General features: G+C 43.3%; 1 protein-coding gene across 1 annotated transcript in view; it reads left to right on the top strand.

The window, feature by feature from the left end:
- The window catches only part of LOC139406146 (interleukin-1 receptor accessory protein-like 1-B), a 418,506-nt gene that overhangs the window by 165,334 nt on the left and 238,172 nt on the right, over positions 1–15,000 (top strand). The window contains exon 3 of the mRNA XM_071148631.1: positions 5,173–5,458. Within this exon, the coding sequence (XP_071004732.1) occupies positions 5,173–5,458 (286 nt within the window). The remainder of the gene's footprint in view (positions 1–5,172; positions 5,459–15,000) is intronic.

Genomic DNA, 15,000 nt, shown 5'->3' on the forward strand with positions numbered 1-15,000 from the left:
TGCTCTATACCACCAACTGAATGTTACTCTGTACCACCAACTGAATGTTACCACCAACTGAATGTTACTCTGTACCACCAACTGAATGTTACTCTGTACCACCAACTGAATGTTACTCTGTACCACCAACTGAATGTTACTCTGTACCACCAACTGAATGTTACTCTGTACCACCAACTGAATGTTGCTCTGTACCACCAACTGAATGTTACTCTGTACCACCAACTGAATGTTACTCTGTACCACCAACTGAATGTTACTCTGTACCACCAACTGAATGTTACCACCAACTGAATGTTACTCTGTACCACCAACTGAATGTTACTCTGTACCACCAACTGAATGTTACTCTGTACCACCAACTGAATGTTACTCTGTACCACCAACTGAATGTTACTCTGTACCACCAACTGAATGTTACTCTGTACCACCAACTGAATGTTACTCTGTACCACCAACTGAATGTTACTCTGTACCACCAACTGAATGTTACTCTGTACCACCAACTGAATGTTGCTCTGTACCACCAACTGAATGTTACTCTGTACCACCAACTGAATGTTACTCTGTACCACCAACTGAATGTTACTCTGTACCACCAACTGAATGTTACTCTGTACCACCAACTGAATGTTACTCTGTACCACCAACTGAATGTTACTCTGTACCACCAACTGAATGTTACTCTGTACCACCAACTGAATGTTACTCTGTACCACCAACTGAATGTTACTCTGTACCACCAACTGAATGTTACTCTGTACCACCAACTGAATGTTACTCTGTACCACCAACTGAATGTTACTCTGTACCACCAACTGAATGTTACTCTATACCACCAACTGCATGTTACTCTGTACCACCAACTGAATGTTACTCTGTACCACCAACTGAATGTTGCTCTATACCACCAACTGAATGTTACTCTGTACCACCAACTGAATGTTACTCTGTACCACCAACTGAATGTTACTATGTACCACCAACTGAATGTTACTCTGTACCACCAACTGAATGTTACTCTGTACCACCAACTGAATGTTACTCTATACCACCAACTGAATGTTACTCTGTACCACCAACTGAATGTTACTCTGTACCACCAACTGAATGTTACTCTATACCACCAACTAACTGAATGTTACTCTGTACCACCAACTGAATGTTACTCTATACCACCAACTGAATGTTACCACCAACTGAATGTTACTCTATACCACCAACTGAATGTTACTCTATACCACCAACTGAATGTTACTCTTTACCACCAACTGAATGTTGCTCTGCCCGGAGGACCCCTGAAGTACCCCCTCATGTGCATTTTACCAGCAGGCCATTGGTCTCATGATTCTTCTCTAGTACCCCCTGTGGATAGGCCCAGTACCCCCTGTGGATAGGCCCAGTAACCCCAGGTGTCCTAGTATCCCCAGTGGATAGGCCCAGTACTCCTAGGTGTCCTAGTACCCCCTGTGGATAGGCCCAGTACTCCCAGGTGTCCTAGTACCCCCTGTGGATAGGCCCAGTACCCTCAGGGAACCTAGTACCGGCTGGTTGGGAACCACTGCCCTAGTCTACTGATCTCCAAGGTATCAGAAATGTCCTCTGTGGTTGCATAATATGATCGATTCCGCAGAGCTGTGTGTGTGTGTGTGTGTGTGTGTGTGTGTGTGTGTGTGTGTGTGTGTGTGTGTGTGTGTGTGTGTGTGTGTGTGTGTGTGTGTGTGTGCTCATCACAACATCACAACAGTAGGGAGCCTGTTCTGATAATTAAGGCTGCTAATCAGACAGAATCCCACAGTTCATGTTTTATGCTCTCTATCTACCTCTCTCTCTCCCTCTTTCTCTCTCTCTCTCTCTCTATCTCTCTTTCTCTCTCTTTCTTTCTTTCTTTCTCTATCTCATTCTCTATCTCTCTCTCTCTCTCTCTTTCTCTTTCTCTCTCTCTCTCTCTCTCTCTCTCTCTCACTCACACACACATGCCTACTGCTAATTAAGAGGAATAATTAGGCAGACACCCACACACACACACACACACTCATATAACACACACACACAACTTCGGCTCTGGTAATTAGGGGCATTAATTACAAGTGTAGTTGTCCCTGTGAGTGTTCTGTATCACTCAGACAGGCACACATCAGGGGTACTTTGCTCTATCACTTTCCACACACACACACACACACACACACACACACACACACACACACACACACACACACACACACACACACACACACACACACACACACACACACACACACACACACACACACACACACACACACACAGTGCACAATACTGTAAACAAGTTATGCCTAATTAGTCCTAGACTTATTGTTGGCCGTGGGTTAACCTGTCTGTCACCATGGGAGCAGAAGACAAGAAATCACCAAATGTTTAGCTCAACAAAGATCCTCCCCCTCATTCCTGCTGGGTCAATACCCTACCCTTTATCCAGACATGAAACTGAAAGTTAACCTTGAAGGGCCTTAAGCAACTTTAAAAACCCCTAAGTAACATAATTTAAAAAATCCCCATCAAAATCTGTCATTTTAAACTAGAGATATATATATTTTTCATTGGATCTCACTCACCAACTTCAAACATCTGCTATCTGAGCAGCTAACCGATCGCTGCAGCTGTACATAGTCTATCGATAAATAGCCCACCCAATTTTACCTACCTCATCCCCATACTGTTTATATTTATTTACTTTTCTGCTCTTTTGCACACCAGTATCTCTACCTGCACATGACCATCTGATCATTTATCATTCCAGTGTTAATCTGCAAAATTGTAATTATCCGCCTACCTCCTCATGCCTTTTGCACACAATGTATATAGACTCTTTTTTTCTTTTTTCTACTGTGTTATTGACTTGTTTATTGTTTACTCCATGTGTAACTCTGTGTTGTCTGTTTACACTGCTATGCTTTGTCTTGGCCAGGTCGCAGTTGTAAACGAGAACTTGTTCTCAACTAGCCTACCTGGTTAAATAAAGGTGTTCTCAACTAGCCTACCTGGTTAAATAAAGGTGTTCTCAACTAGCCTACCTGGTTAAATAAAGGTGTTCTCAACTAGCCTAACTGGTTAAATAAAGGTGTTCTCAACTAGCCTACCTGGTTAAATAGGTGAAATAAATTAAATTAAATTTTAAAAAATGCACCAATCCACCGCATCCGCCGATGTTGCAAGGTGTTTGTCAGACCATGAGACATCCTGACAATCCCATGTGTCTTGGGACTCATCTGCAGTGAAGGTGTTTGTCACACCATGAGACATCCTGACAATCCCATGTGTCTTGGGACTCATCTGCAGTGAAGGTGTTTGTCAGACCATGAGACATCCTGACAATCCCATGTGTCTTGGGACTCATCTGCAGTGAAGGTGTTTGTCAGACCATGAGACATCCTGACAATCCCATGTGTCTTGGGACTCATCTGAAGTTAACCGGTACATGTTTAAAATAATTAATGCAAGTTTGAAGGTAGTTTTGTGCCTGCCCAAAAAGTGGTTAAATAAGTGTAAAAAATACAGTATTAAATCAAATATTTCCTGAGCTACTTATATCTCCTAGAATTTGAACAAACACTGTGTTATTCAATGCATTTCTATGGCCTTTAGTAGTAAAGGCTATATTCAACGTTTTATCAAAACGTTTTCTTATAGATTTCATCCATGCTAGCAATGTTAGCCTCCAACTGCACTAAATATCTCCAGCTAAAGAGCTAGCTAGAGTTAACATTCAACATGATATCTGACGCTAGCATTAGTAACCACCATTGACGCCATTGTAGCAACTTCTTACAAATGAAAAAGTGATGACTTAACATCCCACATGCCCAGAGAGATGACATTGAGCGAATGGGGATCCAAATAGGGGATAGAGATGTAACTTTCTTCCCCTCTGGATGAGTCCACGAGTCACTGAGTGTATGACTGTTTTCCTCTCTGAAGGAGTCACTGAGTGTATGACTGTTTTCCTCTCTGAAGGAGTCACTGAGTGTATGACTGTTTTCCTCTCTGAAGGAGTCACTGAGTGTATGACTGTTTTCCTCTCTGAAGGAGTCACTGTGTATGACTGTTTTCCTCTCTGAAGGAGTCACTGTGTATGACTGTTTTCCTCTCTGAAGGAGTCACTGAGTGTATGACTGTTTCCCTCTCTGAAGGAGTCACTGAGTGTATGACTGTTTTCCTCTCTGAAGGAGTCACTGAGTGTATAACTGTTTTCCTCTCTGAAGGAGTCACTGTGTATGATTGTTTTCCCCTCTGGCTGAGTCGTTGTGTATGATTTTTCCCCCTCTGACTGGGTCACTGTGTATGATTTTTTCCCCCTCTGGCTGGGTCACTGTGTATGATTGTTTTCCCCTCTGGCTGAGTCACTGTGTATGATTTTTTCCCCCTCTGACTGGGTCACTGTGTATGATTTTTCCCCCTCTGGCTGAGTCACTGTGTATGATTGTTTTCCTTCTGACTGAGTCCTTGACTGTTTGACTGTTGTCCTCTCTGACTGAGTCACTGAGTGTATGACTGTTTTCCCCTCTGGCTGAGTCTCTGAGTGTATGACTGTTTTCCCCTCTGGCTGAGTCAGTGAGTGTATGACTGTTTTCCCCGCAGGCTGAGTCACTGTGTATAACTGTTTTCCTCTCTGACTGAGTCACTGTGTATAACTGTTTTCCTCTCTGACTGAGTCACTGTGTATAACTGTTTTCCTCTCTGACTGAGTCACTGTGTATAACTGTTTTCCTCTCTGACTGAGTCACTGTGTATAACTGTTTTCCTCTCTGACTGAGTCACTGTGTATAACTGTTTTCCTCTCTGACTGAGTCACTGTGTATAACTGTTTTCCTCTCTGACTGAGTCACTGTGTATAACTGTTTTCCTCTCTGACTGAGTCACTGTGTATAACTGTTTTCCTCTCTGACTGTCACTGTGTATAACTGTTTTCCTCTCTGGCTGCGTCATTGAGTGTATGACAGTTTTCCCCTCTGGCTGAGTCACTGAGTGTATGACAGCACACACACACAAACCTACTAAACACACAACGATTTAGCATCTACAGAGGTCACATAGGTGACCCCCAATAGTTGACGGTTGTACGGACTGCTCAATAGAATATAATCACATCCTAATTGTCTCTATCTCTCTCCGTCTCTCTCTTTCCTTCCATAGTTGACGGCTGTACGGACTGGTCGGTGGACTACCTGAAGTACCGTGTGTTGAAGGGGGAGCCGGTGAGGCTGAAGTGTGCCCTGTTCTACGGCTACATCAGGGCCAACTACAGCCAGGCTCAGAGCGTCGGCCTCAGCCTCATGTGGTACCGCAGCTCTGGCCTGGGCCACGGAGACTTTGAGGAGCCCATCTCCTTCAACGGCGTGCGCATGAGCAAGGAGGAGGACGCCATCTGGTTCAGACCGGCCGACCTGCAGGACGTGGGCCTCTACTCCTGTGTGCTACGGTAAGACAGGAGGGACATAGTCTACTCTAGTCTACTCCTGTGTGCTACCGTAAGACCTAAGAGACAGTAGGGATATTAGAAATAAAGTAAAACAATTGAGACAGTAGGGATAGTAGGGATACAGTAAGACATTAGAGACAGTAGTGATACTAGAGATACAGTAAGACATTAGAGACACTAGTGATACTCCTGATACAGTAAGGCATTAGATACAGTAGTGATACTATAGATACAGTAAGACATTAGAGACACTAGTGATACTATTGATACAGTAAGGCATTAGATACAGTAGTGATACTATAGATACAGTAAGACATTAGAGACACAAGTGATTCTATTGATACAGTAAGACATTAGATACAGTGGTGATACTATAGATACAGTAAGACATTAGATACAGTAGTGATACTATAGATACAGTAAGACATTAGAGACACTAGTGATTCTATTGATACAGTAAGACATTAGATACAGTGGTGATACTATAGATACAGTAAGACATTAGATACAGTAGTGATACTATAGATACAGTAAGACATTAGAGACACTAGTGATTCTATTGATACAGTAAGACATTAGATACAGTGGTGATACTAGAGATACAGTAAGACATTAGAGACACTAGTGATTCTATTGATACAGTAAAGCAGGAGATAGTAGAAACACTGGGTAAGAGAGGAAATTAATATGATTTATGCAACATGCTCCCTTACAATCACTACATTCAATTGAAGATCTGTGATATTGATGGCTGAGTCTCTTTTTCACACTTTCTCACTTGCACTCCCTCACTCCCTCTCTCCCACTATCTCTTCCCCCCTCCATTCTCTGGTAGAGTCAGAATCTTAATGGTTGTGTGTTTGTCGTTCTGTCTAGAGCGTCTAAAGTGGATGTTTCTCATATGCCTGGAGGCATCATATAGTACTCTCTCCCTCCCTCTCTCCATCACTCTGCTCTCATTTACTCCTCTCTCCTTCACTCTTTCCCTCTAAAAACATAATTTCTAAGGCTAGAACACTGACAATGTTCTCTACAGTACACTGTTCTCTACAGTACACTGTTCTCTACAGTACACTGTTCTCTACAGTACAATGTTCTCTACAGTACACTATTCTCTACAGTACAATGTTCTCTACAGTACACTGTTCTCTACAGTGCACTGTTCTCTACAGTACAATGTTCTCTACAGTACACTGTTCTCTACAGTACACTGTTCTCTACAGTGCACTGTTCTCTACAGTACACTGTTCTCTACAGTACACTGTTCTCTACAGTGCACTGTTCTCTACGGTACAATGTTCTCTACAGTACACTGTTCTCTACAGAACACTGTTCTCTACAGTACACTGTTCTCTACAGTACACTGTTCTCTACAGTGCACTGTTCTCTACGGTACAATGTTCTCTACAGTACACTATTCTCTACAGTACACTGTTCTCTACAGTGCACTGTTCTCTACAGAACAATGTTCTCTACAGTACACTGTTCTCTACAGTGCACTGTTCTCTACAGTACACTGTTCTCTACAGAACACTGTTCTCTACAGAACACTTTTCTCTACAGTACACTGTTCTCTACAGTACTGTACGTGTAGGTGTATGACGCTGGACAAGCAGATAGCCTGCATTATGAAATTCAAAGCATGTTCTCCAATGTTTTAAAGTGTTAAGCAGCCTCAGGCTTGGTGTGTTCAAATGTCGTGCATGGAAGGATTCAAGAGTTATCCAGTACCCTAATCAGAGAAGCACTTTGGAGATTTGTAGCTGAGCTGAAATCAAGGGTAAGCTTTGCAAATTTTATCATACATGACCCAAACACTTCATCCACACAGCTGTGCTAGGAAAAGAGAAAGAGTGAGAGAGGGAGAGAGAGAGAAAGAGGGTGTGAGAACATAGGGAAAGTGAGAGAGCGAGAGAGTGAGCGAGAGAGACATGTATAAAACATTAGGAACAGCTACTCTTTCCACGACATAGACTGACTAGGTGAATCCAGGTGAAAGCCTATGTATGATCCCTTATGTCACTTGTGCTTCTGTCCCCAACCAAGGAGGGCCTACACCAGCACCTAGATCTTCTGCACAGGTTCTGCCAGACAGTAAATCTCAGTATGACAAAAATAATGGTGCTCCAAAAAAGGTCCAGGTGCCAGGACCACAAATACAAATTCCATCTAGATACCATTGCCCTAGAGCACCTAAAAAACAATCAATCAATCAATCAATCAAATGTATTTATGATGCCCTTCTTATATCAGCTGTCACAAAGTGCTGTACAGAAACCCAGCCTAAAACCCCAAACAGCAAGCAATGCAGGTGTAGAAGCACGGTGGCTAGGAAAAACTTCCTAGAAAGGCCAGTACCTAGGAAGAAACCTAGAGAGGAACCAGGCTATAAGGGGTGGCCAGTCCTCTGGCTGTGCCGGGTGGAGATTATAACAATACGTACCTTGTTCTTAACATCAGCGCAACAGGTAACTTCCACAAAGCTGTAAACGATTTGAGACACAAGGCAAGAAGGGCCTTCTATACCATCAAAATGAACATAAAATTCAATACACCACATTGAGACTGCATGCATAATTCTGCAAAAGTATGCTCTGTGTACAACGTAAAACACCAAATAATATGCATGCAGAGCAGAATAAGGCCGATACCCACTGATTATCACAATCCAAAAAAGAGCCGTTCAATTCTACAACCACCTAAAAGGAAGCGATTCCCAAACTTCCCATAACAAAACCATCACCTACAGAGAGATGAACCTGGAAAAGTTCCCTAAGCAAGCTGGTTCTGGGTCTCTGTTCACAAACACAAACAGACCCCACAGAGCCCCAGGACAGCAACACAATTAGACCCAACCAAATCATTAGAAAACAAAGAGATAATTACTTGACACATTGGAAAGAATTAACACAAAAACTGAGCAAAATAGAATGCTATTTGGCACTAACCACAGAGTACACAGTGGCAGAATACCTGACCACTGTGACTGATCCAAACTTAAGGAAAGCTTTGACTCAGTGAGCATTGCCATGATAGTTCTCAAGAGATGACAAGCTATGTGCACACTGCCCACAAAATGAGCTGGAAACTGAGCTGCACTTCCTTGCCTGCCAAATGTATGATCATATTAGAGACACAAATTTCCCTCAGATTACACAGACCCACAAATAATTAAAAAATATATCAAATTTTGATAAACTCCCATATCTATTGGCTGAAATTCCACAGTGTGCCATCACAGCATGAATATTTGTGACCTGTTGCCACGAGAAAAGGGAAACCAGTGCAGAACAAACACCATTGTAAACACATATGTTTCTTTATTTTTCCTTTTGCACATCATTTCAACACTGCACAGTGCCTTCGGAAAGTGTTCAGACCCCTTGACTTCTTCCACATTTTGTTACGTACAGCCTTATTCTAAAATGGATGACATTGTTTTTCCCCCTCATCAGTCATCACACAATACCCCATAATGACAAAGCAAAACCTTTTTTTTTACACTTTTGCAAATGTATAAATAATACGTAACTGAAATATAACGTTAACATAAGTATTCAGACCCTTTACCTAGTACGTTGTTGAAGCACCTTTGGCAGGGAGTCTTCTTGATTATGATGCTACAAGCTTGGAGAGCCTCTTTATGTCTCTATTTGGTTTGGTCAGGGTGTGATTTTAGGTGGGCATTCTATGTTTTGTAATCTATGATTTTTGTATTTCTATGTTTTGGCCGGGTATGGTTCTCAATCAGGGACAGCTGTCTATCGTTGTCTCTGATTGGGAACCATACTTAGGTAGCCCTTTTTCCTCGTTATGTTTTGAAGTGTGTATTGTTTTGTTCGGCGTCTTTTATCACATAAAAAGGAAAATGTACGCTCACCACGCTGTGCCTTGGTCCTAATCCTTCAACAGCCGTGACAGAACTTCCCACCACCAACGGACCAAGCAGCGTGGTATGAAGGAGCAGCGTGTAATGGACTCCTGGACATGGGAGGAAATCCTGGACGGGAAAGGACCCTGGAGGCAGGATGGGGAGTTTCGCCGTCCACGGGAGGAACTGGAAGCAGCTAAAGCTGAGAGGCGACGCTATGAGGGAACACGGCTGGCAAGGAAGCCCGAGAGGCAGCCCCACGGGGAGTGTGGCAGAGTCAGGTTGGAGACCTGAGCCAACTCCCCGTGCTTACCGTGGCGGGCGTCGTACTAGTCAGGCACCGTGTTATGCGGTGGAGCGCACGGTGTCTCCATTACGCGTTCTTAGCCCGGTGCGCTATATCCCAGCTCCCCACATCTGCCGGGCTAGGGTGAGCATCCAGCCAGGACGGATTGTGCCAGCCCTGCTCTCCAGACCTCCAGTACATCTCTATGGCCCAAGATATCCTGCGCCGGCTCTGCGCAAGGTGTCTCCAGTGCGTCCTGTGCCTGCGCCCCGCACGTGCTCGGCCTAAGCCACCATCCAGCCAGGACGGGTTGTGCAGGCTCTTAGCTCGAGACCTCCAGTGCGCCTCCACGACCCAATGTATCCGGTGCCTCAGCCAAGGACAATGCCTCCTGTATGGCCCTCCAGCCTGGTGAGTCCTGTGCCTGCGCCCAGAACTAAGCCTCCAGTGATGATCCATGGCACGAAGCCTCCAGTTATGATCCATGGCACGAAGCCTCCAGTGATGATCCATGGCACGAAGCCTCCAGTGATGATCTATGGTACAAAGCCTCCAGTGATGATCCATGGCACAAAGCCTCCAGTGAGGGGGCCCAGTCCGAGGCCCACAGCAATGAGGGTGCCCAGTCCGGGGCCCGCAGCAACGAGGGTGCCCAGTCCGGGGCCTGCAGTAACGAGGGTGCCCAGTCCGGGGCTCGCAGCAACGAGGGTGCCCAGTCCGAGGCCCGCAACGAAAAGGGGGGGGGGGGTACTGTCACAGCATTGTTTTGTTCTGCGTCTTTTATCAAATAAAAAGGAAAATGTACGCTCACAACGCTGTGCCTTGGTCCTAATCCTTCAACAGCCGTGACACTTGGCACACCTGTATTTGGTGAGTTTCTCCCATTCTTCTATGCAGATCCTCTTTGTCAGGTTGGATGGGGAGGGTCGCTGCACAGCTATTTTCAGGTCTCTCTAGAGATGTTCGATCTGGTTCAAGTCCGGGCTCTGGCTGGGCCACTCAAGGAGATTCAGAGACTTGTCCTGAAGCCACTCCTACGTTGTCTTGGCTGTGTGCTTAGGGTCGTTATCCTGTTGGAAGGTGAACGTTTGCAAGATCCTGAGTGCTCTGGAGCAAGTTTTTATCAAGGTTCTCTCTGTACTTTGCTCCGTTCATCTTTGCCCCGATCCTGACTAGTCTGCCAGTCCCTGCTGCTGAAATGGTGCCAGGTTTCCTCCAGACGTGACACTTAGTATTCAGGCCAAAGAGTTCTATCTTGGTTTCATCAGACCAGGGAATCTTGTTTCTCATGGTCTGAGACTTTAGTTGCCTTTCGGCAAAATCCATGTGGGCTGTCGTGACTTTTACTGAGGAGTGACTTCCGCCTAGCCACTTCACCACAAAGGCCTGATTGGTGGAGTGCTGCATAGATGGTTGTCCTTCTGGAAGGTTCTCCAATCTCCACAGAGGAACTCTAGAGCTCTCAGGTTCTTGGTCAAGCTCCAACCATCAGGTTCTTGGTCAGCTCCAATATCAAGGCCCTTCTCCCCCGATTGCTAAGTTTGGCCTGGCGGCCAGCTCTAAGAAGGGTCTTAATGGTTCCAAACGTCTTATTTTTAAGAATGATGAAGGCCACTGTGTTCTTGTGGACCTTCAATGCTGCAGAAATGTGTTGTTACCCTTCCTCAGACCTGTGCCTCGACCTATTCCTGTCTCTGAGTTCTAGGGACAATTCCTTCAACCTCATGGCTTGGTTTTTGCTCTGACATGCACTGTCAATTGTGGGACCTTATATAGACAGGTGTGTGCCTTTCCAAATGATGTCTAATTAATTGAATTTACCTCAGATGGGCTCCAATCCAGCTGTAGAAACATCTCAAGGATGACCAATGGAAACAGGATGCAACTGAGCTCATTTGCGAGTCTATAGTAAAGGTTCTGAATTCTTATATAGATAAGGTATTTATGTTTGCTTTGTCATTATACGGTATTGTGTGTAGATTGCTGAGGATTCTGTGTTCATTTAATCCATTTTAGAATAAGGCTGTAACGTGACAAAGTGTGGAAAAAGTCAAGGGGTCTGAATACTTTCCGAAGACACTGTATATAGACAAATGTCTTTAGTCTTTATTAAACTTTTGTGAGTTTAATATTTACTGTAAATCTTTTTATTGTTTACTTAATTTGTGTTTACTGTCTATTTCACTTGCTTTGGGAATGTAAACATATGTTTCCTATGCCAATAAAGCCCATTGAAGTGAATTGAGAGATTCCTCCATTCCTCTGCTACTCATGCAATCAATATCCCCACATTAATGGTTGTTTTTTTTGTCTCCAGGTTTTGCTCAGAATTTCAATTATCACTTAAAGTTTGACTGTTAGCGTAGGAGATTATAATGGGGATAGAATCGTCTATCTGGAGCGTCTATCCTACTATATTATTTTGCATTGGAGTTATGCTGCTATATTGAGTTGGCTATATCTAAACAGAGATCAACCCTTCACTGGAGAAAGTACAGCATTAAAACCTTCCAGCTGTTATTCCCTGGAAGGAGATATGGACGTGTACAGGATCATTGAAGCGTTTAGTGTGTGTGTATGTGTGCGCGTGTGTGTGGGTGTATGTGTGTGTTAGCCCCTTTGTCCTTAGCCATCTGAAACCTAACTTTTCCCATCAGTGTGTGTAGGTGACTACATAACATTCATGTTCTCTCTCTCTCCCTCCATCTCTTTCTCTCTCTCCCTCTCTCTCTCTCTCTCTCTCTCTCTCTCTCTCTCTCCATCACTTTATATTGGGGTCATTGTCTATTTGGAAGACCCATTTGCGAACAAGCTTTAACTTCCTGACTGATGTCTTGACATGTTGCTTTAAAATATCCACATAATTTTCTTTCCTGATGATGCCATCTATTTTGTGAAGTGCACCAGTCCCTCCTGCAGCAAAACACCCCCACAACATGATGCTGTCACCCCCGTGCTTCACGGTTGGGATGGTGTTCTTCGGCTTGCAAGCCTCCCCCTTTTTCCTCCAAACATAATGATGGTCATTATGGCTAAACAGTTCTATTTTTGTTTCATCAGACCAGAGGACATATCTTCAAAAAGTATGATCTTTGTCCCCATGTGCAGTTGCAAACCGTAGCTTTTTTATGGCGGTTTTGGAGCAGTGGCTTCTTCCTTGCTGAGCGGCCTTTCAGGTTATGTCGATATAAGACTCGTTTTACTGTGGATATAGATACTTTTGTACCTGTTTCCTCCAGCATCTTCATAAGGTCCTTTGCTGTTGTTCTGGGATTGATTTGCACTTTTTGCACCAAAGTACGTTCATGTCTAGGAGACAGAAGGCGTCTCCTTCCTGCGTGGTCCCATGGTGTTTATACTTGCGTACAATTGTTTGTACAGATGAAAGTGGTACCTTCAGGTGTTTAGAAATTGCTCCCAATGATGAACCAGACTTGTGGAGGTCTTTTCTGAGGTCTTGGCTGATTTCTTTTGATTTTCACATGGAAGAAGCGACTGCTCCAAAATCGCCATAAAAAGCCAGACTACGGTTTGCAACTGCACATGGGGACAAAGATCATACTTTTTGGAGAAATGTCCTCTTGTCTGTTGAAACAAAAATAGAACTGGTTGGTCACAATGACCATCGTTATGTTTGGAGGAACAAGGGGGAGGCTTGCAAGCCAGAGAATACCATCCCAACCGTGAAGCACTGGGGTAGCAGCCTCATGTTGTGGGGGTGCTTTACAGCAGGAGGGTCTGGTGCACTTCACAAAATAGATGGATATATTGAAGCAACATCTCAAGACATCAGTCTGGAAGTTAAAGCTTAGGCGCAAATGGGTCTTCTAAATGGACAATGACCCCAAAAATACTTTCAAAGTTGTGGTAAAATGGCTTAAGGACAACCAAGTCAAGGTATTGGAGTGGCCATCACAAAGCCCTGACCTCAATCCTATAGAACATTTGTGGGCAGAACTGAAAAAGTGTGTGCGAGCAAGGAGGCATACAAACCCGACTCAGTTACACCAGCTCTGTCAGGAGGAATGGGCTAAAATTCACCCAACTTATTGTGGGAAGCTTGCGGAAAGCTACCCAAAATGTTTGACCCAAGTTAACTTCTTGAGAATACTTGACACGCAGACGTCCCAAGTATGCCCCTGGAAATGCAAATGCGCTACGCTAAATGCTAAATGTACTCGTTACAACTCAATCTTTGATCAAAATTCACAAGCAGGGTATTGAATTAAAGCTACACTCGTTGTGAACCTAGCCAGCAAGTCAGATTTTTAAAATGCTTTTCGGCGAAAGCATCAGAAGCTATTATCTGATAGCATGCACCCCCCAAAATGCCAGCTCGACACGTAAACAACAGATTTTGCGATAGCCGGCGCTACCCAAAACGCAGAAATAAAATATAAAACATTCATTACCTTAGACGAGCTTCTTTCTTGGCACTCCTATATGCCCCATAAACATCACTATTGGGTCTTTTTTTCGTTTAAATCGGTCCATATATACCCAAAATAGCTTTGTATGGAAGTTGTGTCATTCAGAAAAAATCATCGTTTTTAAACGCTGCGTAATTTTTTAAAATTAAAAAAGTCGACGATAAACTTTCACAAAACACTTCGAAATCCTTTTGTAATCCAACTTTAGGTATTAGTAAACGTTTATAATCTATCAAAATGATTACAGGGCGATGTCTCTTCAATAGGTCTTCACTTCAAAAACAATGCCATCTGATCTCTCCCTCAACTGCATCCGGGTGAAGACTGGGAAAATGGAGGTCAGACAGAAGGATTTTCCAACAATTAATTCAATTGAAAATTAGGACAATGGAATTTGTATGAATTGCAGGCAGATTCCCATTAAATTCTGTTCTCTTTTAACAACTGGTGGAAGTGACTTATGGAAATTATTTTTTGCTTTCAGAGAGCAGTTTTTCTTGCGTTTTTCAATGAAACACACGATCTGTTATAGTCACAGCCGTGATTTAACCAGTTTTATAAACTTCAGAGTGTTTTCTATCCACACATACTAATCATATGCATATACTATATTCCTGGCATGAGTAGCAGGACGCTGAAAAGTTGCGCGATTTTTAACAGAATTTTCAAAAAAGGAGGGGGTAGAAGTAAGAGGTTATTAAACAATTTAAAGGCAATGCTACCAAATTCTAATTGAGTGTATGTAAACTTCTGACCCACTGGGAATGTGATGAAATAAATAAAATCTGAAATAAATAATTCTCTTTACTATTATTCTGCCATTTCACATTCTTAAAATAAAGTTGTGATTCTAACTGACCTAAGACAGGGAATTTTTACTAGGATTAAATGTCAGGAATTGTGAAAAACTGAGTTTAAATGTATTTGGCTAAGCTATATGTAAACTTCTGACTTC

This window comes from Oncorhynchus clarkii, chromosome 3, assembly GCF_045791955.1.
Source record: "Oncorhynchus clarkii lewisi isolate Uvic-CL-2024 chromosome 3, UVic_Ocla_1.0, whole genome shotgun sequence".
Lineage (NCBI taxonomy): Eukaryota > Metazoa > Chordata > Actinopteri > Salmoniformes > Salmonidae > Oncorhynchus > Oncorhynchus clarkii.